The 20388-nt window shown below is 47.4% G+C and overlaps 1 protein-coding gene across 1 annotated transcript in view; it reads right to left on the bottom strand.

Moving 5' to 3' along the window:
• LOC311124577 (unconventional myosin-XV-like) overlaps positions 1 to 20191 on the bottom strand; it is a gene marked incomplete at both ends in the record, with an annotated part of 29463 nt that extends 9272 nt beyond the window's left edge. The window contains 7 exons of the mRNA XM_084198693.1: positions 8552 to 8624; positions 8755 to 8945; positions 15374 to 15609; positions 16377 to 16472; positions 17189 to 17319; positions 18958 to 19039; positions 20138 to 20191. Coding sequence (XP_084054819.1) covers positions 8552 to 8624; positions 8755 to 8945; positions 15374 to 15609; positions 16377 to 16472; positions 17189 to 17319; positions 18958 to 19039; positions 20138 to 20191 — 863 coding nt within the window. The remainder of the gene's footprint in view (positions 1 to 8551; positions 8625 to 8754; positions 8946 to 15373; positions 15610 to 16376; positions 16473 to 17188; positions 17320 to 18957; positions 19040 to 20137) is intronic.
• Between the last annotated feature and the right edge of the window lie 197 nt (positions 20192 to 20388).

Here is a 20388-nt window from a genome sequence, read left to right as displayed (position 1 = left end):
GTAGGATGGTAGTATAGGATACCTGTGTAGTAGGATGGTAGGATAGGATACCTGTGTAGCAGGGTGGTAGGATAGGATACCTGTGTAGTACGGTGGTAGGATAGGATACCTGTGTAGCAGGATGGTAGGATAGGATACCTGTGTAGCAGGATGGTAGGATAGGATACCTGTGTAGCAGGATGGTAGGATAGGATACCTGTGTAGCAGGATGGTAGGATAGGATACCTGTGTAGTAGGATGGTAGGATAGGATACCTGTGTAGTAGGATGGTAGGATAGGATACCTGTGTAGTAGGATAGGATACCTGTGTAGTAGTATGGTAGGATAGGATACCTGTGTAGTAGGATGGTAGGATAGGATACCTGTGTAGTAGGATGGTAGGATAGGATACCTGTGTAGTAGGATGGTAGGATAGGATACCTGTGTAGTAGGATAGGATACCTGTGTAGCAGGATGGTAGGATAGGATACCTGTGTAGTAGGATGGTAGGATAGGATACCTGTGTAGTAGGATGGTAGGATAGGATACCTGTGTAGCAGGGTGGTAGGATAGGATACCTGTGTAGTAGGATGGTAGGATAGGATACCTGTGTAGTAGTATGGTAGGATAGGATACCTGTGTAGTAGGATGGTAGGATAGGATACCTGTGTAGTATGATGGTAGGAGAGGATACCTGTGTAGCAGGGTGGTAGGATAGGAAACCTGTGTAGTAGGGTGGTAGGATAGGATACCTGTGTAGTAGGATAGGATACCTGTGTAGTAGGATGGTAGGATAGGATACCTGTGTAGCAGGATGGTAGGATAGGATACCTGTGTAGCAGGGTGGTATGATAGGAAACCTGTGTAGTAGGGTGGTAGGATAGGATACCTGTGTAGTAGGATGGTAGGATAGGATACCTGTGTAGCAGGATGGTAGGATAGGATACCTGTGTAGTAGGGTGGTAGGATAGGATAACTGTGTAGTAGGATAAGATACCTGTGTAGTAGGATGGTAGGATAGGATACCTGTGTAGTAGGGTGGTATGATAGGAAACCTGTGTAGTAGGGTGGTAGGATAGGATACCTGTGTAGTAGGATGGTAGGATAGGATACCTGTGTAGTAGGATGGTAGGATAGGATACCTGTGTAGTAGGATGGTAGGATAGGATACCTGTGTAGTAGGGTGGTAGGATAGGATACCTGTGTAGCAGGGTGGTAGGATAGGATACCTGTGTAGCAGGGTGGTAGGATAGGATACCTGTGTAGTAGGGTGGTATGATAGGAAACCTGTGTAGTAGGGTGGTAGGATAGGATACCTGTGTAGTAGGATGGTAGGATAGGATACCTGTGTAGTAGGATGGTAGGATAGGATACCTGTGTAGTAGGATGGTAGGATAGGATACCTGTGTAGTAGGATGGTAGGATAGGATACCTGTGTAGCAGGGTGGTAGGATAGGATACCTGTGTAGCAGGGTGGTAGGATGGGATACCTGTGTAGTAGGATGGTAGGATAGGATACCTGTGTAGCAGGGTGGTAGGATAGGATACCTGTGTAGCAGGGTGGTAGGATAGGATACCTGTGTAGTAGGATGGTAGGATAGGATACCTGTGTAGTAGGATGGTAGGATAGGATACCTGTGTAGTAGGATGGTAGGATAGGATACCTGTGTAGTAGGATGGTAGGATAGGATACCTGTGTAGTAGGATAGGATACCTGTGTAGTAGTATGGTAGGATAGGATACCTGTGTAGTAGGATGGTAGTATAGGATACCTGTGTAGTAGGATGGTAGGATAGGATACCTGTGTAGCAGGGTGGTAGGATAGGATACCTGTGTAGTACGGTGGTAGGATAGGATACCTGTGTAGCAGGATGGTAGGATAGGATACCTGTGTAGCAGGATGGTAGGATAGGATACCTGTGTAGCAGGATGGTAGGATAGGATACCTGTGTAGTAGGATGGTAGGATAGGATACCTGTGTAGTAGGATGGTAGGATAGGATACCTGTGTAGTAGGATGGTAGGATAGGATACCTGTGTAGTAGGATAGGATACCTGTGTAGTAGGATAGGATACCTGTGTAGTAGTATGGTAGGATAGGATACCTGTGTAGTAGGATGGTAGGATAGGATACCTGTGTAGTAGGATGGTAGGATAGGATACCTGTGTAGTAGGATGGTAGGATAGGATACCTGTGTAGTAGGATAGGATACCTGTGTAGCAGGATGGTAGGATAGGATACCTGTGTAGTAGGATGGTAGGATAGGATACCTGTGTAGTAGGATGGTAGGATAGGATACCTGTGTAGCAGGGTGGTAGGATAGGATACCTGTGTAGTAGGATGGTAGGATAGGATACCTGTGTAGTAGTATGGTAGGATAGGATACCTGTGTAGTAGGATGGTAGGATAGGATACCTGTGTAGTATGATGGTAGGATAGGATACCTGTGTAGCAGGGTGGTAGGATAGGAAACCTGTGTAGTAGGGTGGTAGGATAGGATACCTGTGTAGTAGGATAGGATACCTGTGTAGTAGGATGGTAGGATAGGATACCTGTGTAGCAGGATGGTAGGATAGGATACCTGTGTAGCAGGGTGGTATGATAGGAAACCTGTGTAGTAGGGTGGTAGGATAGGATACCTGTGTAGTAGGATGGTAGGATAGGATACCTGTGTAGTAGTATGGTAGGATAGGATACCTGTGTAGTAGGATGGTAGGATAGGATACCTGTGTAGTAGGATGGTAGGATAGGATACCTGTGTAGTAGGATGGTAGGATAGGATACCTGTGTAGCAGGGTGGTATGATAGGAAACCTGTGTAGTAGGGTGGTAGGATAGGATACCTGTGTAGTAGGATGGTAGGATAGGATACCTGTGTAGTAGTATGGTAGGATAGGATACCTGTGTAGTAGTATGGTAGGATAGGATACCTGTGTAGTAGGATGGTAGGATAGGATACCTGTGTAGCAGGATGGTAGGATAGGATACCTGTGTAGTAGGATGGTAGGATAGGATACCTGTGTAGTAGGATGGTAGGATAGGATACCTGTGTAGCAGGGTGGTAGGATAGGAAACCTGTGTAGTAGGGTGGTAGGATAGGATACCTGTGTAGTAGGGTGGTAGGATAGGATACCTGTGTAGTAGTATGGTAGGATAGGATACCTGTGTAGTAGGATGGTAGGATAGGATACCTGTGTAGTAGGATGGTAGGATAGGATACCTGTGTAGCAGGATGGTAGGATAGGATACCTGTGTAGTAGGATGGTAGGATAGGATACCTGTGTAGCAGGATGGTAGGATAGGATACCTGTGTAGTAGGGTGGTAGGATAGGATACCTGTGTAGCAGGATGGTAGGATAGGATACCTGTGTAGCAGGATGGTAGGATAGGATACCTGTGTAGTAGGATGGTAGGATAGGATACCTGTGTAGCAGGATGGTAGGAAAGGATACCTGTGTAGTAGTATGGTAGGATAGGATACCTGTGTAGTAGGATGGTAGGATAGGATACCTGTGTAGTAGGGTGGTAGGATAGGATACCTGTGTAGTAGTATGGTAGGATAGGATACCTGTGTAGTAGGATGGTAGTATAGGATACCTGTGTAGTAGGGTGGTAGGATAGGATACCTGTGTAGTAGGATGGTAGGATAGGATACCTGTGTAGTAGGGTGGTAGGATAGGATACCTGTGTAGTAGGATGGTAGGATAGGATACCTGTGTAGCAGGATGGTAGGATAGGATACCTGTGTAGCAGGGTGGTAGGATATGATACCTGTGTAGTAGGGTGGTAGGATAGGATACCTGTGTAGCAGGATGGTAGGATAGGATACCTGTGTAGCAGGATGGTAGGATAGGATACCTGTGTAGTAGGGTGGTAGGATAGGATACCTGTGTAGCAGGATGGTAGAATAGGATACCTGTGTAGTAGGATGGTAGGATAGGATACCTGTGTAGCAGGATGGTAGGATAGGATACCTGTGTAGCAGGATGGTAGGATAGGATACCTGTGTAACAGGATGGTAGGATAGGATACCTGTGTAGCAGGATGGTAGGATAGGATACCTGTGTAGCAGGATGGTAGGATAGGATACCTGTGTAGCAGGATGGTAGGATAGGATACCTGTGTAGCAGGGTGGTAGGATAGGATACCTGTGTAGTAGGATGGTAGGATAGGATACCTGTGTAGCAGGATGGTAGGATAGGATACCTGTGTAGCAGGATGGTAGGATAGGATACCTGTGTAGTAGGATGGTAGGATAGGATACCTGTGTAGCAGGATGGTAGGATAGGATACCTGTGTAGTAGGATGGTAGGATAGGATACCTGTGTAGTAGGATAAGATACCTGTGTAGTAGGATAGGATACCTGTGTAGCAGGATGGTAGGATAGGATACCTGTGTAGTAGGATGGTAGGATAGGATACCTGTGTAGTAGGATGGTAGGATAGGATACCTGTGTAGTAGGATGGTAGGATAGGATACCTGTGTAGCAGGGTGGTAGGATAGGATACCTGTGTAGTAGGATGGTAGGATAGGATACCTGTGTAGCAGGATGGTAGGATAGGATACCTGTGTAGCAGGATGGTAGGATAGGATACCTGTGTAGTAGGATGGTAGGATAGGATACCTGTGTAGCAGGATGGTAGGATAGGATACCTGTGTAGTAGGATGGTAGGATAGGATACCTGTGTAGTAGGATGGTAGGATAGGATACCTGTGTAGTAGGATGGTAGGATAGGATACCTGTGTAGCAGGATGGTAGGATAGGATACCTGTGTAGTAGGATGGTAGGATAGGATACCTGTGTATTAGGATGGTAGGATAGGATACCTGTGTAGTAGGATGGTAGAATAGGATACCTGTGTAGCAGGATGGTAGGATAGGATACCTGTGTAGTAGGATGGTAGGATAGGATACCTGTGTAGTAGGATAAGATACCTGTGTAGTAGGATAGGATACCTGTGTAGCAGGATGGTAGGATAGGATACCTGTGTAGTAGGATGGTAGGATAGGATACCTGTGTAGTAGGATGGTAGGATAGGATACCTGTGTAGTAGGATGGTAGGATAGGATACCTGTGTAGCAGGGTGGTAGGATAGGATACCTGTGTAGTAGGATGGTAGGATAGGATACCTGTGTAGCAGGATGGTAGGATAGGATACCTGTGTAGTAGGATGGTAGGATAGGATACCTGTGTAGTAGGATGGTAGGATAGGATACCTGTGTAGTAGGATGGTAGGATAGGATACCTGTGTAGCAGGATGGTAGGATAGGATACCTGTGTAGTAGGATGGTAGGATAGGATACCTGTGTAGCAGGATGGTAGGATAGGATACCTGTGTAGTAGGATGGTAGGATAGGATACCTGTGTAGTAGGATGGTAGGATAGGATACCTGTGTAGTAGGATGGTAGGATAGGATACCTGTGTAGCAGGATGGTAGGATAGGATACCTGTGTAGCAGGATGGTAGGATAGGATACCTGTGTAGTAGGATGGTAGGATAGGATACCTGTGTAGCAGGATGGTAGGATAGGATACCTGTGTAGTAGGATGGTAGGATAGGATACCTGTGTAGTAGGATAAGATACCTGTGTAGTAGGATAGGATACCTGTGTAGCAGGATGGTAGGATAGGATACCTGTGTAGTAGGATGGTAGGATAGGATACCTGTGTAGTAGGATGGTAGGATAGGATACCTGTGTAGTAGGATGGTAGGATAGGATACCTGTGTAGCAGGGTGGTAGGATAGGATACCTGTGTAGTAGGATGGTAGGATAGGATACCTGTGTAGCAGGATGGTAGGATAGGATACCTGTGTAGCAGGATGGTAGGATAGGATACCTGTGTAGTAGGATGGTAGGATAGGATACCTGTGTAGCAGGATGGTAGGATAGGATACCTGTGTAGTAGGATGGTAGGATAGGATACCTGTGTAGTAGGATGGTAGGATAGGATACCTGTGTAGTAGGATGGTAGGATATGATACCTGTGTAGCAGGATGGTAGGATAGGATACCTGTGTAGTAGGATGGTAGGATAGGATACCTGTGTATTAGGATGGTAGGATAGGATACCTGTGTAGTAGGATGGTAGAATAGGATACCTGTGTAGCAGGATGGTAGGATAGGATACCTGTGTAGTAGGATGGTAGGATAGGATACCTGTGTAGTAGGATAAGATACCTGTGTAGTAGGATAGGATACCTGTGTAGCAGGATGGTAGGATAGGATACCTGTGTAGTAGGATGGTAGGATAGGATACCTGTGTAGTAGGATGGTAGGATAGGATACCTGTGTAGTAGGATGGTAGGATAGGATACCTGTGTAGTAGGATAAGATACCTGTGTAGTAGGATAGGATACCTGTGTAGCAGGATGGTAGGATAGGATACCTGTGTAGTAGGATGGTAGGATAGGATACCTGTGTAGTAGGATGGTAGGATAGGATACCTGTGTAGCAGGGTGGTAGGATAGGATACCTGTGTAGTAGGATGGTAGGATAGGATACCTGTGTAGCAGGATGGTAGGATAGGATACCTGTGTAGCAGGATGGTAGGATAGGATACCTGTGTAGTAGGATGGTAGGATAGGATACCTGTGTAGCAGGATGGTAGGATACGATACCTGTGTAGTAGGATGGTAGGATAGGATACCTGTGTAGTAGGATGGTAGGATAGGATACCTGTGTAGTAGGATGGTAGGATATGATACCTGTGTAGCAGGATGGTAGGATAGGATACCTGTGTAGTAGGATGGTAGGATAGGATACCTGTGTATTAGGATGGTAGGATAGGATACCTGTGTAGTAGGATGGTAGAATAGGATACCTGTGTAGCAGGATGGTAGGATAGGATACCTGTGTAGTAGGATGGTAGGATAGGATACCTGTGTAGTAGGATAAGATACCTGTGTAGTAGGATAGGATACCTGTGTAGCAGGATGGTAGGATAGGATACCTGTGTAGTAGGATGGTAGGATAGGATACCTGTGTAGTAGGATGGTAGGATAGGATACCTGTGTAGTAGGATGGTAGGATAGGATACCTGTGTAGCAGGGTGGTAGGATAGGATACCTGTGTAGTAGGATGGTAGGATAGGATACCTGTGTAGCAGGATGGTAGGATAGGATACCTGTGTAGTAGGATGGTAGGATAGGATACCTGTGTAGTAGGATGGTAGGATAGGATACCTGTGTAGTAGGATGGTAGGATAGGATACCTGTGTAGCAGGATGGTAGGATAGGATACCTGTGTAGTAGGATGGTAGGATAGGATACCTGTGTAGCAGGATGGTAGGATAGGATACCTGTGTAGTAGGATGGTAGGATAGGATACCTGTGTAGTAGGATGGTAGGATAGGATACCTGTGTAGTAGGATGGTAGGATAGGATACCTGTGTAGTAGGATGGTAGGATAGGATACCTGTGTAGCAGGGTGGTAGGATAGGATACCTGTGTAGTAGGATGGTAGGATAGGATACCTGTGTAGCAGGATGGTAGGATAGGATACCTGTGTAGCAGGATGGTAGGATAGGATACCTGTGTAGTAGGATGGTAGGATAGGATACCTGTGTAGCAGGATGGTAGGATAGGATACCTGTGTAGTAGGATGGTAGGATAGGATACCTGTGTAGTAGGATGGTAGGATAGGATACCTGTGTAGTAGGATGGTAGGATATGATACCTGTGTAGCAGGATGGTAGGATAGGATACCTGTGTAGTAGGATGGTAGGATAGGATACCTGTGTATTAGGATGGTAGGATAGGATACCTGTGTAGTAGGATGGTAGGATAGGATACCTGTGTAGTAGGATGGTAGGATAGGATACCTGTGTAGTAGGATAAGATACCTGTGTAGTAGGATAGGATACCTGTGTAGCAGGATGGTAGGATAGGATACCTGTGTAGTAGGATGGTAGGATAGGATACCTGTGTAGTAGGATGGTAGGATAGGATACCTGTGTAGTAGGATGGTAGGATAGGATACCTGTGTAGCAGGGTGGTAGGATAGGATACCTGTGTAGTAGGATGGTAGGATAGGATACCTGTGTAGCAGGATGGTAGGATAGGATACCTGTGTAGTAGGATGGTAGGATAGGATACCTGTGTAGTAGGATAAGATACCTGTGTAGTAGGATAGGATACCTGTGTAGCAGGATGGTAGGATAGGATACCTGTGTAGTAGGATGGTAGGATAGGATACCTGTGTAGTAGGATGGTAGGATAGGATACCTGTGTAGTAGGATGGTAGGATAGGATACCTGTGTAGCAGGGTGGTAGGATAGGATACCTGTGTAGTAGGATGGTAGGATAGGATACCTGTGTAGTAGGATGGTAGGATAGGATACCTGTGTAGTAGGATGGTAGGATAGGATACCTGTGTAGTAGGATGGTAGGATAGGATACCTGTGTAGTAGGATGGTAGGATAGGATACATGTGAAGTAGGATGGTAGGATACGATACCTGTGTAGTAGGATGGTAGGATAGGATACCTGTGTAGTAGGGTGGTAGGATAGGATACCTGTGTAGTAGGGTGGTAGGATAGGATACCTGTGTAGCAGGATGGTAGGATAGGATACCTGTGTAGCAGGATGTCTCCCGCCAGGTCTTCTCCACTGGTCCAGGAGTTGACGGGACACAGGAAGGATCCTCCTAGAGAGAGAGAGGGAGGAGGGGAGGAGTGTTATGGAGTCAAGCAGCTGTTTCCTCTGTGTTTCTGTGTCTGTTAGTTGGTAGTCAGTTAGCAGACAGCCCTCTGATGTCATCAGGCAGCGCAGCTCACCGTCGAAGCAGGTCACCTGCAGCACCATGTTAGCCCTCTTCCTATTGGCAGTCCACTCCAGCAGAGTCAGTGGATAGGTGCGTGCTGCCTCAGGGGCGGAGCCTGATCCCAGCCGGGACTTCTGATTGGCCTGGATCAGCCGGTGCTGGAGCAGCGCCTGGTAACCAGCAGGGGCGTGGTCAGACACAAACCTAGGAGGGGACAGGTGAGAGCAGGTAAAACCCTGGTCTGTGTGTGTCTGTATACAGCGCCTTCGGAAAGTATTCAGACCTCTTGACTTTTTCCACATTTTGTTACGTTACAGCCTTATTCTAAAATTGATTAAATACAAGTATTTCCTCATCAATCTACACACAATACCCCATAATGACAAAGCAAAAACAGGTTTTTAGAAATGTTGTGTGTTCTTACTTCAGTAGGTGTGTGTGTTCTTACTTCAGTAGGTGTGTGTGTGTTCTTACTTCAGTAGGTGTGTGTGTGTTCTTACTTCAGTAGGTGTGTGTGTGTCCTTCAGTAGGTGTGTGTGTGTTCTTACTTCAGTAGGTGTGTGTGTGTCCTTACTTCAGTAGGTGTGTGTGTGTCCTTACTTCAGTAGGTGTGTGTGTGTGTGTTCTTACTTCAGTAGGTGTGTGTGTGTGTCCTTACTTCAGTAGGTGTGTGTGTGTCCTTCAGTAGGTGTGTGTGTGTCCTTCAGTAGGTGTGTGTGTGTTCTTACTTCAGTAGGTGTGTGTGTGTCCTTCAGTAGGTGTGTGTGTGTCCTTCAGTAGGTGTGTGTGTGTCCTTCAGTAGGTGTGTGTGTGTCCTTACTTCAGTAGGTGTGTGTGTGTCCTTACTTCAGTAGGTGTGTGTGTGTGTGTCCTTACTTCAGTAGGTGTGTGTGTGTCCTTCAGTAGGTGTGTGTGTGTCCTTCAGTAGGTGTGTGTGTGTTCTTACTTCAGTAGGTGTGTGTGTGTTCTTACTTCAGTAGGTGTGTGTGTGTGTCCTTACTTCAGTAGGTGTGTGTGTGTGTCCTTACTTCAGTAGGTGTGTGTGTGTCCTTCAGTAGGTGTGTGTGTCCTTCAGTAGGTGTGTGTGTGTTCTTACTTCAGTAGGTGTGTGTGTGTCCTTCAGTAGGTGTGTGTGTTCTTACTTCAGTAGGTGTGTGTGTGTCCTTACTTCAGTAGGTGTGTGTGTCCTTCAGTAGGTGTGTGTGTTCTTACTTCAGTAGGTGTGTGTGTGTCCTTCAGTAGGTGTGTGTGTGTCCTTACTTCAGTAGGTGTGTGTGTGTCCTTCAGTAGGTGTGTGTGTTCTTACTTCAGTAGGTGTGTGTGTGTCCTTCAGTAGGTGTGTGTGTGTGTCCTTCAGTAGGTGTGTGTGTCCTTACTTCAGTAGGTGTGTGTGTTCTTACTTCAGTAGGTGTGTGTGTTCTTACTTCAGTAGGTGTGTGTGTGTCCTTACTTCAGTAGGTGTGTGTGTGTCCTTCAGTAGGTGTGTGTGTCCTTCAGTAGGTGTGTGTGTGTTCTTACTTCAGTAGGTGTGTGTGTGTCCTTCAGTAGGTGTGTGTGTGTCCTTACTTCAGTAGGTGTGTGTGTTCTTACTTCAGTAGGTGTGTGTGTGTCCTTCAGTAGGTGTGTGTGTGTTCTTACTTCAGTAGGTGTGTGTGTGTCCTTACTTCAGTAGGTGTGTGTGTGTCCTTCAGTAGGTGTGTGTGTGTTCTTACTTCAGTAGGTGTGTGTGTGTCCTTCAGTAGGTGTGTGTGTGTCCTTCAGTAGGTGTGTGTGTGTTCTTACTTCAGTAGGTGTGTGTGTTCTTACTTCAGTAGGTGTGTGTGTCCTTCAGTAGGTGTGTGTGTGTGTCCTTCAGTAGGTGTGTGTGTCCTTCAGTAGGTGTGTGTGTCCTTCAGTAGGTGTGTGTGTGTCCTTACTTCAGTAGGTGTGTGTGTTCTTACTTCAGTAGGTGTGTGTGTGTCCTTACTTCAGTAGGTGTGTGTGTCCTTCAGTAGGTGTGTGTGTGTCCTTACTTCAGTAGGTGTGTGTGTACTTCAGTAGGTGTGTGTGTGTCCTTCAGTAGGTGTGTGTGTGTTCTTACTTCAGTAGGTGTGTGTGTGTCCTTCAGTAGGTGTGTGTGTGTACTTCAGTAGGTGTGTGTGTGTCCTTCAGTAGGTGTGTGTGTCCTTACTTCAGTAGGTGTGTGTGTGTCCTTCAGTAGGTGTGTGTGTCCTTACTTCAGTAGGTGTGTGTGTGTTCTTACTTCAGTAGGTGTGTGTGTCCTTCAGTAGGTGTGTGTGTGTTCTTACTTCAGTAGGTGTGTGTGTTCTTACTTCAGTAGGTGTGTGTGTGTCCTTACTTCAGTAGGTGTGTGTGTGTTCTTACTTCAGTAGGTGTGTGTGTGTCCTTACTTCAGTAGGTGTGTGTGTGTTCTTACTTCAGTAGGTGTGTGTGTCCTTACTTCAGTAGGTGTGTGTGTGTCCTTACTTCAGTAGGTGTGTGTGTGTCCTTCAGTAGGTGTGTGTGTGTCCTTCAGTAGGTGTGTGTGTTCTTACTTCAGTAGGTGTGTGTGTGTTCTTACTTCAGTAGGTGTGTGTGTGTCCTTCAGTAGGTGTGTGTGTCCTTCAGTAGGTGTGTGTGTGTCCTTCAGTAGGTGTGTGTGTCCTTACTTCAGTAGGTGTGTGTGTGTCCTTCAGTAGGTGTGTGTGTTCTTACTTCAGTAGGTGTGTGTGTCCTTCAGTAGGTGTGTGTGTCCTTCAGTAGGTGTGTGTGTGTTCTTACTTCAGTAGGTGTGTGTGTGTCCTTACTTCAGTAGGTGTGTGTGTCCTTCAGTAGGTGTGTGTGTGTTCTTACTTCAGTAGGTGTGTGTGTGTCCTTCAGTAGGTGTGTGTGTGTCCTTACTTCAGTAGGTGTGTGTGTGTCCTTACTTCAGTAGGTGTGTGTGTCCTTCAGTAGGTGTGTGTGTGTCCTTCAGTAGGTGTGTGTGTGTACTTCAGTAGGTGTGTGTGTGTACTTCAGTAGGTGTGTGTGTGTCCTTACTTCAGTAGGTGTGTGTGTGTACTTCAGTAGGTGTGTGTGTGTCCTTCAGTAGGTGTGTGTGTGTTCTTACTTCAGTAGGTGTGTGTGTGTCCTTCAGTAGGTGTGTGTGTGTACTTCAGTAGGTGTGTGTGTGTCCTTCAGTAGGTGTGTGTGTTCTTCAGTAGGTGTGTGTGTCCTTACTTCAGTAGGTGTGTGTGTGTCCTTCAGTAGGTGTGTGTGTTCTTACTTCAGTAGGTGTGTGTGTGTCCTTCAGTAGGTGTGTGTGTCCTTACTTCAGTAGGTGTGTGTGTGTCCTTCAGTAGGTGTGTGTGTCCTTACTTCAGTAGGTGTGTGTGTGTCCTTCAGTAGGTGTGTGTGTCCTTCAGTAGGTGTGTGTGTGTCCTTCAGTAGGTGTGTGTGTGTCCTTACTTCAGTAGGTGTGTGTGTCCTTCAGTAGGTGTGTGTGTCCTTACTTCAGTAGGTGTGTGTGTGTCCTTCAGTAGGTGTGTGTGTGTCCTTACTTCAGTAGGTGTGTGTGTGTCCTTCAGTAGGTGTGTGTGTGTGTCCTTACTTCAGTAGGTGTGTGTGTCCTTCAGTAGGTGTGTGTGTGTCCTTACTTCAGTAGGTGTGTGTGTGTTCTTACTTCAGTAGGTGTGTGTGTGTGTGTTCTTACTTCAGTAGGTGTGTGTGTCCTTCAGTAGGTGTGTGTGTCCTTCAGTAGGTGTGTGTGTGTTCTTACTTCAGTAGGTGTGTGTGTGTGTCCTTCAGTAGGTGTGTGTGTCCTTACTTCAGTAGGTGTGTGTGTGTCCTTCAGTAGGTGTGTGTGTGTTCTTACTTCAGTAGGTGTGTGTGTGTCCTTCAGTAGGTGTGTGTGTTCTTACTTCAGTAGGTGTGTGTGTGTCCTTCAGTAGGTGTGTGTGTTCTTACTTCAGTAGGTGTGTGTGTGTCCTTCAGTAGGTGTGTGTGTGTCCTTACTTCAGTAGGTGTGTGTGTTCTTACTTCAGTAGGTGTGTGTGTGTTCTTACTTCAGTAGGTGTGTGTGTGTCCTTACTTCAGTAGGTGTGTGTGTGTTCTTACTTCAGTAGGTGTGTGTGTGTTCTTACTTCAGTAGGTGTGTGTGTGTACTTCAGTAGGTGTGTGTGTGTCCTTCAGTAGGTGTGTGTGTGTTCTTACTTCAGTAGGTGTGTGTGTGTCCTTCAGTAGGTGTGTGTGTGTACTTCAGTAGGTGTGTGTGTGTCCTTCAGTAGGTGTGTGTGTTCTTCAGTAGGTGTGTGTGTCCTTACTTCAGTAGGTGTGTGTGTTCTTACTTCAGTAGGTGTGTGTGTGTCCTTCAGTAGGTGTGTGTGTTCTTACTTCAGTAGGTGTGTGTGTGTCCTTCAGTAGGTGTGTGTGTCCTTACTTCAGTAGGTGTGTGTGTGTCCTTCAGTAGGTGTGTGTGTCCTTACTTCAGTAGGTGTGTGTGTGTCCTTCAGTAGGTGTGTGTGTCCTTCAGTAGGTGTGTGTGTGTCCTTCAGTAGGTGTGTGTGTGTCCTTACTTCAGTAGGTGTGTGTGTCCTTCAGTAGGTGTGTGTGTCCTTACTTCAGTAGGTGTGTGTGTGTCCTTCAGTAGGTGTGTGTGTGTCCTTACTTCAGTAGGTGTGTGTGTGTCCTTCAGTAGGTGTGTGTGTGTGTCCTTACTTCAGTAGGTGTGTGTGTGTCCTTCAGTAGGTGTGTGTGTGTCCTTACTTCAGTAGGTGTGTGTGTCCTTCAGTAGGTGTGTGTGTGTGTCCTTACTTCAGTAGGTGTGTGTGTGTCCTTACTTCAGTAGGTGTGTGTGTGTTCTTACTTCAGTAGGTGTGTGTGTGTGTGTTCTTACTTCAGTAGGTGTGTGTGTCCTTCAGTAGGTGTGTGTGTCCTTCAGTAGGTGTGTGTGTGTTCTTACTTCAGTAGGTGTGTGTGTGTGTCCTTCAGTAGGTGTGTGTGTCCTTACTTCAGTAGGTGTGTGTGTGTCCTTCAGTAGGTGTGTGTGTGTTCTTACTTCAGTAGGTGTGTGTGTGTCCTTCAGTAGGTGTGTGTGTTCTTACTTCAGTAGGTGTGTGTGTGTCCTTCAGTAGGTGTGTGTGTTCTTACTTCAGTAGGTGTGTGTGTGTCCTTCAGTAGGTGTGTGTGTGTCCTTACTTCAGTAGGTGTGTGTGTGTTCTTACTTCAGTAGGTGTGTGTGTGTTCTTACTTCAGTAGGTGTGTGTGTCCTTCAGTAGGTGTGTGTGTGTCCTTACTTCAGTAGGTGTGTGTGTCCTTCAGTAGGTGTGTGTGTCCTTCAGTAGGTGTGTGTGTGTTCTTACTTCAGTAGGTGTGTGTGTGTCCTTACTTCAGTAGGTGTGTGTGTCCTTCAGTAGGTGTGTGTGTCCTTCAGTAGGTGTGTGTGTGTTCTTACTTCAGTAGGTGTGTGTGTCCTTCAGTAGGTGTGTGTGTTCTTACTTCAGTAGGTGTGTGTGTGTCCTTCAGTAGGTGTGTGTGTTCTTACTTCAGTAGGTGTGTGTGTGTCCTTCAGTAGGTGTGTGTGTGTCCTTACTTCAGTAGGTGTGTGTGTGTTCTTACTTCAGTAGGTGTGTGTGTGTTCTTACTTCAGTAGGTGTGTGTGTCCTTCAGTAGGTGTGTGTGTGTCCTTACTTCAGTAGGTGTGTGTGTCCTTCAGTAGGTGTGTGTGTCCTTCAGTAGGTGTGTGTGTGTTCTTACTTCAGTAGGTGTGTGTGTGTCCTTACTTCAGTAGGTGTGTGTGTCCTTCAGTAGGTGTGTGTGTCCTTCAGTAGGTGTGTGTGTGTTCTTACTTCAGTAGGTGTGTGTGTCCTTCAGTAGGTGTGTGTGTTCTTACTTCAGTAGGTGTGTGTGTCCTTCAGTAGGTGTGTGTGTGTTCTTACTTCAGTAGGTGTGTGTGTCCTTCAGTAGGTGTGTGTGTTCTTACTTCAGTAGGTGTGTGTGTGTCCTTACTTCAGTAGGTGTGTGTGTCCTTCAGTAGGTGTGTGTGTGTCCTTACTTCAGTAGGTGTGTGTGTGTTCTTACTTCAGTAGGTGTGTGTGTGTTCTTACTTCAGTAGGTGTGTGTGTCCTTCAGTAGGTGTGTGTGTGTCCTTACTTCAGTAGGTGTGTGTGTCCTTCAGTAGGTGTGTGTGTCCTTCAGTAGGTGTGTGTGTGTCCTTACTTCAGTAGGTGTGTGTGTGTCCTTCAGTAGGTGTGTGTGTGTTCTTACTTCAGTAGGTGTGTGTGTGTCCTTCAGTAGGTGTGTGTGTTCTTACTTCAGTAGGTGTGTGTGTGTCCTTCAGTAGGTGTGTGTGTGTTCTTACTTCAGTAGGTGTGTGTGTGTGTCCTTACTTCAGTAGGTGTGTGTGTCCTTCAGTAGGTGTGTGTGTGTCCTTACTTCAGTAGGTGTGTGTGTGTTCTTACTTCAGTAGGTGTGTGTGTGTTCTTACTTCAGTAGGTGTGTGTGTCCTTCAGTAGGTGTGTGTGTGTCCTTACTTCAGTAGGTGTGTGTGTCCTTCAGTAGGTGTGTGTGTCCTTCAGTAGGTGTGTGTGTGTCCTTACTTCAGTAGGTGTGTGTGTGTTCTTACTTCAGTAGGTGTGTGTGTGTTCTTACTTCAGTAGGTGTGTGTGTGTTCTTACTTCAGTAGGTGTGTGTGCAGGCTGGTGGAGGGGGGGAAGCAGCAGACACACCCCAGCAGCAGCAGCCAGCCTCTCTCTGCGTTGTCATGGTTAGGGTTCCGCCACACCTGGTTGGCCAGCTGAGCCAGGATCTCGTCTCGCAGGCCCTGATTGGCCAGTCCTCTCTGGATGATGTAGTTCCCAAACAGGTTCTCCTGAGCCCCGTTCAGGTGGGGGTCGCCCATGAACCTCAGGATCTAGAACATAGAACCACATCCCTTAATACTTAGAACACAGACAGAACCCTAACACTTAAACACCTAGAACCCACTAGAACACACAGAGAGGTGTATCCTAGAACCCACTAGAACACACATAGAGGTGTATCCTAGAACCCACTACAACACACATAGAGGTGTATCCTAGAACCCACTACAACACACAGGGAGGTGTATCCTAGAACCCACTACAACACACAGGGAGGTGTATCCTAGAACCCACTACAACACACAGGGAGGTGTATCCTAGAACCCACTACAACACACAGAGAGGTGTATCCTAGAACCCACTAGAACACACAGAGAGGTGTATCCTAGAACCCACTATAACACACAGAGAGGTGTATCCTAGAACCCACTAGAACACACAGAGAGGTGTATCCTAGAACCCACTAGAACACACAGAGAGGTGTATCCTAGAACCCACTACAACACACAGAGAGGTGTATCCTAGAACCCACTAGAACCCACAGAGAGGTGTATCCTAGAACCCACTACAACACACAGGGAGGTGTATCCTAGAACCCACTAGAACACACAGGGAGGTGTATCCTAGAACCCACTAGAACACACAGAGAGGTGTATCCTAGAACCCACTAGAACACACAGAGAGGTGTATCCTAGAACCCACTAGAACACACAGAGAGGTGTATCCTAGAACCCACTAGAACACACAGAGAGGTGTATCCTAGAACCCACTAGAACACACAGAGAGGTGTATCCCTGGAGACCGAAACAGGAGTCACCATAATGAACAGCTCCAGAGCTTCCTGTTGGAGGGCGTCGTCCGTACGCGTCAGGGTCATCTCCAAGGGAACCGTTAGCATCCCAAACTTAGGCTCCTACAGAGAGAGGTTCAGGGGTCAGGGGTCAGGGGTTAGACCCTCCAGATTATAAATGTGTGTGTCAGGGTTGGTGCCAATTCCAATATCATTTCAAATTCCAATTAAATTCTTGAATTCACTCATGAAGAGGAGAATGTATGTGGAATTAAATTTTTAATGTCAACCATCTTCAAGTTATGGAATTGGAATTTAATTGGAATTAGACTGTTTGGACTTTCTGAATTGGAATTTAATTGAAATGGCAAAACATTTAATCTTTGGAATTGAATTGGAATTTAGTATTTTAACATTTCCCAGTTAATGGAATTAATGCAGATAGTATTAAACGTTGACTGAAGGATTCGTTTTAATCAGTTCAACTTGTATTTCTATATTTCAAATATAGCTAGGCTGTCTGAACAGTGACACCGTCAGCCTGAAAGCCTGAGAGAATTGAATTGGAATGTGTGGAATTGTTGGGGATAATACTGAATTGGGAATTGGAATTGGAATGTGTGGAATTGTTGGGGATAATACTGAATTGGGAATTGAATTGGAATGTGTGGAATTGTTGGGGATAATACTGAATTGGGAATTGAATTGGAATGTGTGGAATTGTTGGGGATAATACTGAATTGGGAATTGGAATTGGAATGTGTGGAATTGTTGGGGATAATACTGAATTGGGAATTGAATTGGAATTAGTGGAATGAACCCCAACCGGGGTGTGTTACCCTGAAGTAGAGCCGGACGTAGCGGCTGAAGGGGAAGTTGTTGATGTCCAGAGGCAGAGTCAGCTGCTTCTCCTCCTGGATGTGTGGTGCCTGGACCAGAGCTAGACAATCAGAGTGGAGCTCCCTGCCACCTAGACACACAGAGAGATGTGAGGAGATGGACCAGAGCTAGACAATCAGAGTGGAGCTCCCTGCCACCTAGACACACAGAGAGATGTGAGGAGATGGACCAGAGCTAGACAGAGAGATGTGAGGAGATGGACCAGAGCTAGACACTCAGAGTGGAGCTCCCTGCCACCTAGACACACAGAGAGATGTGAGGAGATGGACCAGAGCTAGACACTCAGAGTGGAGCTCCCTGCCACCTAGACACACAGAGAGATGTGAGGAGATGGACCAGAGCTAGACAGTCAGAGTGGAGCTCCCTGCCACCTAGACACACAGAGAGATGTGAGGAGATGGACCAGAGCTAGACAGTCAGAGTGGAGCTCCCTGCCACCTAGACACACAGAGAGATGTGAGGAGATGGACCAGAGCTAGACAGTCAGAGTGGAGCTCCCTGCCACCTAGACACACAGAGAGATGTGAGGAGATGGACCAGAGCTAGACAGTCAGAGTGGAGCTCCCTGCCACCTAGACACACAGAGAGATGTGAGGAGATGGACCAGAGCTAGACAGTCAGAGTGGAGCTCCCTGCCACCTAGACACACAGAGAGATGTGAGGAGATGGACCAGAGCTAGACAATCAGAGTGGAGCTCCCTGCCACCTAGACACACAGAGAGATGTGAGGAGATGGACCAGAGCTAGACAGTCAGAGTGGAGCTCCCTGCCACCTAGACACACAGAGAGATGCGAGGAGATGGACCAGAGCTAGACAGAGAGATGTGAGGAGATGGACCAGAGCTAGACAATCAGAGTGGAGCTCCCTGCCACCTAGACACACAGAGAGATGTGAGGAGATGGACCAGAGCTAGACAGTCAGAGTGGAGCTCCCTGCCACCTAGACACACAGAGAGATGCGAGGAGATGGACCAGAGCTAGACAGAGAGATGTGAGGAGATGGACCAGAGCTAGACACTCAGAGTGGAGCTCCCTGCCACCTAGACACACAGAGAGATGTGAGGAGATGGACCAGAGCTAGACACTCAGAGTGGAGCTCCCTGCCACCTAGACACACAGAGAGATGCGAGGAGATGGACCAGAGCTAGACAGAGAGATGTGAGGAGATGGACCAGAGCTAGACAATCAGAGTGGAGCTCCCTGCCACCTAGACACACAGAGAGATGTGAGGAGATGGACCAGAGCTAGACAGAGATATGTGAGGAGATGGAACAGAGCTAGACATAGAGATGTGAGGAGATGGACCAGAGCTAGACATAGAGATGTGAGGAGATGGACCAGAGCTAGACAGAGATATGTGAGGAGATGGACCAGAGCTAGACATAGAGATGTGAGGAGATGGACCAGAGCTAGACATAGAGATGTGAGGAGATGGACCAGAGCTAGACAAAGATATGTGAGGAGCTGGACCAGAGCTAGACATAGAGATGTGAGGAGATGGAACAGAGCTAGACATAGAGATGTGAGGAGATGGACCAGAGCTAGACATAGAGATGTGAGGAGCTGGACCAGAGCTAGACATAGAGATGTGAGGAGATGGACCAGAGCTAGACATAGAGATGTGAGGAGATGGACCAGAGCTAGACATAGAGATGTGAGGAGCTGGACCAGAGCTAGACAATCATCATGAAGCATCACACACACCAACCTGCTGCAGCCTGCAGTAAATAACCGAGCTCGGCAGGGATCACCAGGTGTGTGACGTTAACCACTTCTCTCTTCGTCAGCTCCTACACACACACACACACACACACACACACACACACACACACACACACACACACAGGGAGAAATAAGAGATGCACAGACAACTGTACTCACCATCTCCCTCCTCTCCTCTATTCACCATCTCCCTCCTCTCCTCTCCTCTCCTCTCCTCTATTCACCATCTCCCTCCTCTCCTCTCCTCTCCTCTCCTCTCCTCTCCTCTCCTCTATTCACCATCTCCCTCCTCTCCTCTCCTCTCCTCTATTCACCATCTCCCTCCTCTCCTCTCCTCCTCCTCTATTCACCATCTCCCTCCTCTCCTCTCCTCTCCTCTCCTCTCCCTCCCTCTCCTCTATTCACCATCTCCCTCCTCTCCTCTCCTCTCCTCTCCTCTATCACCATCTCCCTCCCTCTCCTCTCCTCTCCTCTCCTCTCCTCTATTCACCATCTCCCTCCTCTCCTCTCCCCTCCTCTCCTCTCCTCTATTCACCATCTCCCTCCTCTCCCTCTCTCCCTCCTCTCCTCTCCTCTATTCACCATCTCCCTCTTCTCCTCTCCTCTATTCACCATCTCCCTCCTCTCCTCTCCTCTCCTCTCCTCTCCTCTCCTCTATTCACCATCTCCCTCCTCTCCTCTCCTCTCCTCTCCTCTCCTCTCCTCTCCTCTATTCACCATCTCCCTCCTCTCCTCTCCTCTCCTCTCCTCTCCTCTATTCACCATCTCCCTCCTCTCCTCTCCCCTCCTCTCCTCTCCTCTATTCACCATCTCCCTCCTCTCCTCTCCCTCCTCTCCTCTCCTCTCCTCTCCTCTCCTCTCCTCTCCTCTCCTCTATTCACCATCTCCCTCTCCTCCTCTCCTCTCCTCTCCTCTCCTCTCCTCTCCTCTCCTCTCCTCTCCTCTCCTCTCCTCTCCTCTCTCTATTCACCATCTCCCTCCTCTCCTCTCCTCCATTCACCTCCTCTCTCCTCCTTCTCTCCTCTCCTCTCCTCTATTCACCATCTCCCTCCTCTCCTCTCCTCTCCTCTCCTCTATTCACCATCTCCCTCCTCTCCTCTCCTCTCCTCTCCTCTCCTCTATTCACCATCTCCCTCCTCTCCTCTCCTCTCATCTCCTCTATTCACCATCTCCCTCCTTCTCCTCTCCTCTCCTCTCCTCTCCTCTCCTCTATTCACCATCTCCCTCCTCTCCTCTCCCCTCCTCTCCTCTCCTCTATTCACCATCTCCCTCCTCTCCTCTCCCCTCCTCTCCTCTCCTCCTCTATTCACCATCTCCCTCTTCTCCTCTCCTCTATTCACCATCTCCCTCCTCTCCTCTCCTCTCCTCTCCTCTCCTCTCCTCTATTCACCATCTCCCTCCTCTCCTCTCCTCTCCT

This window comes from Coregonus lavaretus (assembly GCF_964263955.1).
Source record: "Coregonus lavaretus genome assembly, contig: HAP1_SCAFFOLD_5037, whole genome shotgun sequence".
Classification (NCBI taxonomy): Eukaryota; Metazoa; Chordata; class Actinopteri; order Salmoniformes; family Salmonidae; genus Coregonus; species Coregonus lavaretus.
Note: the sequence above shows the minus strand (reverse complement) of the source record. Positions and strands in the feature narration are given on the sequence as shown.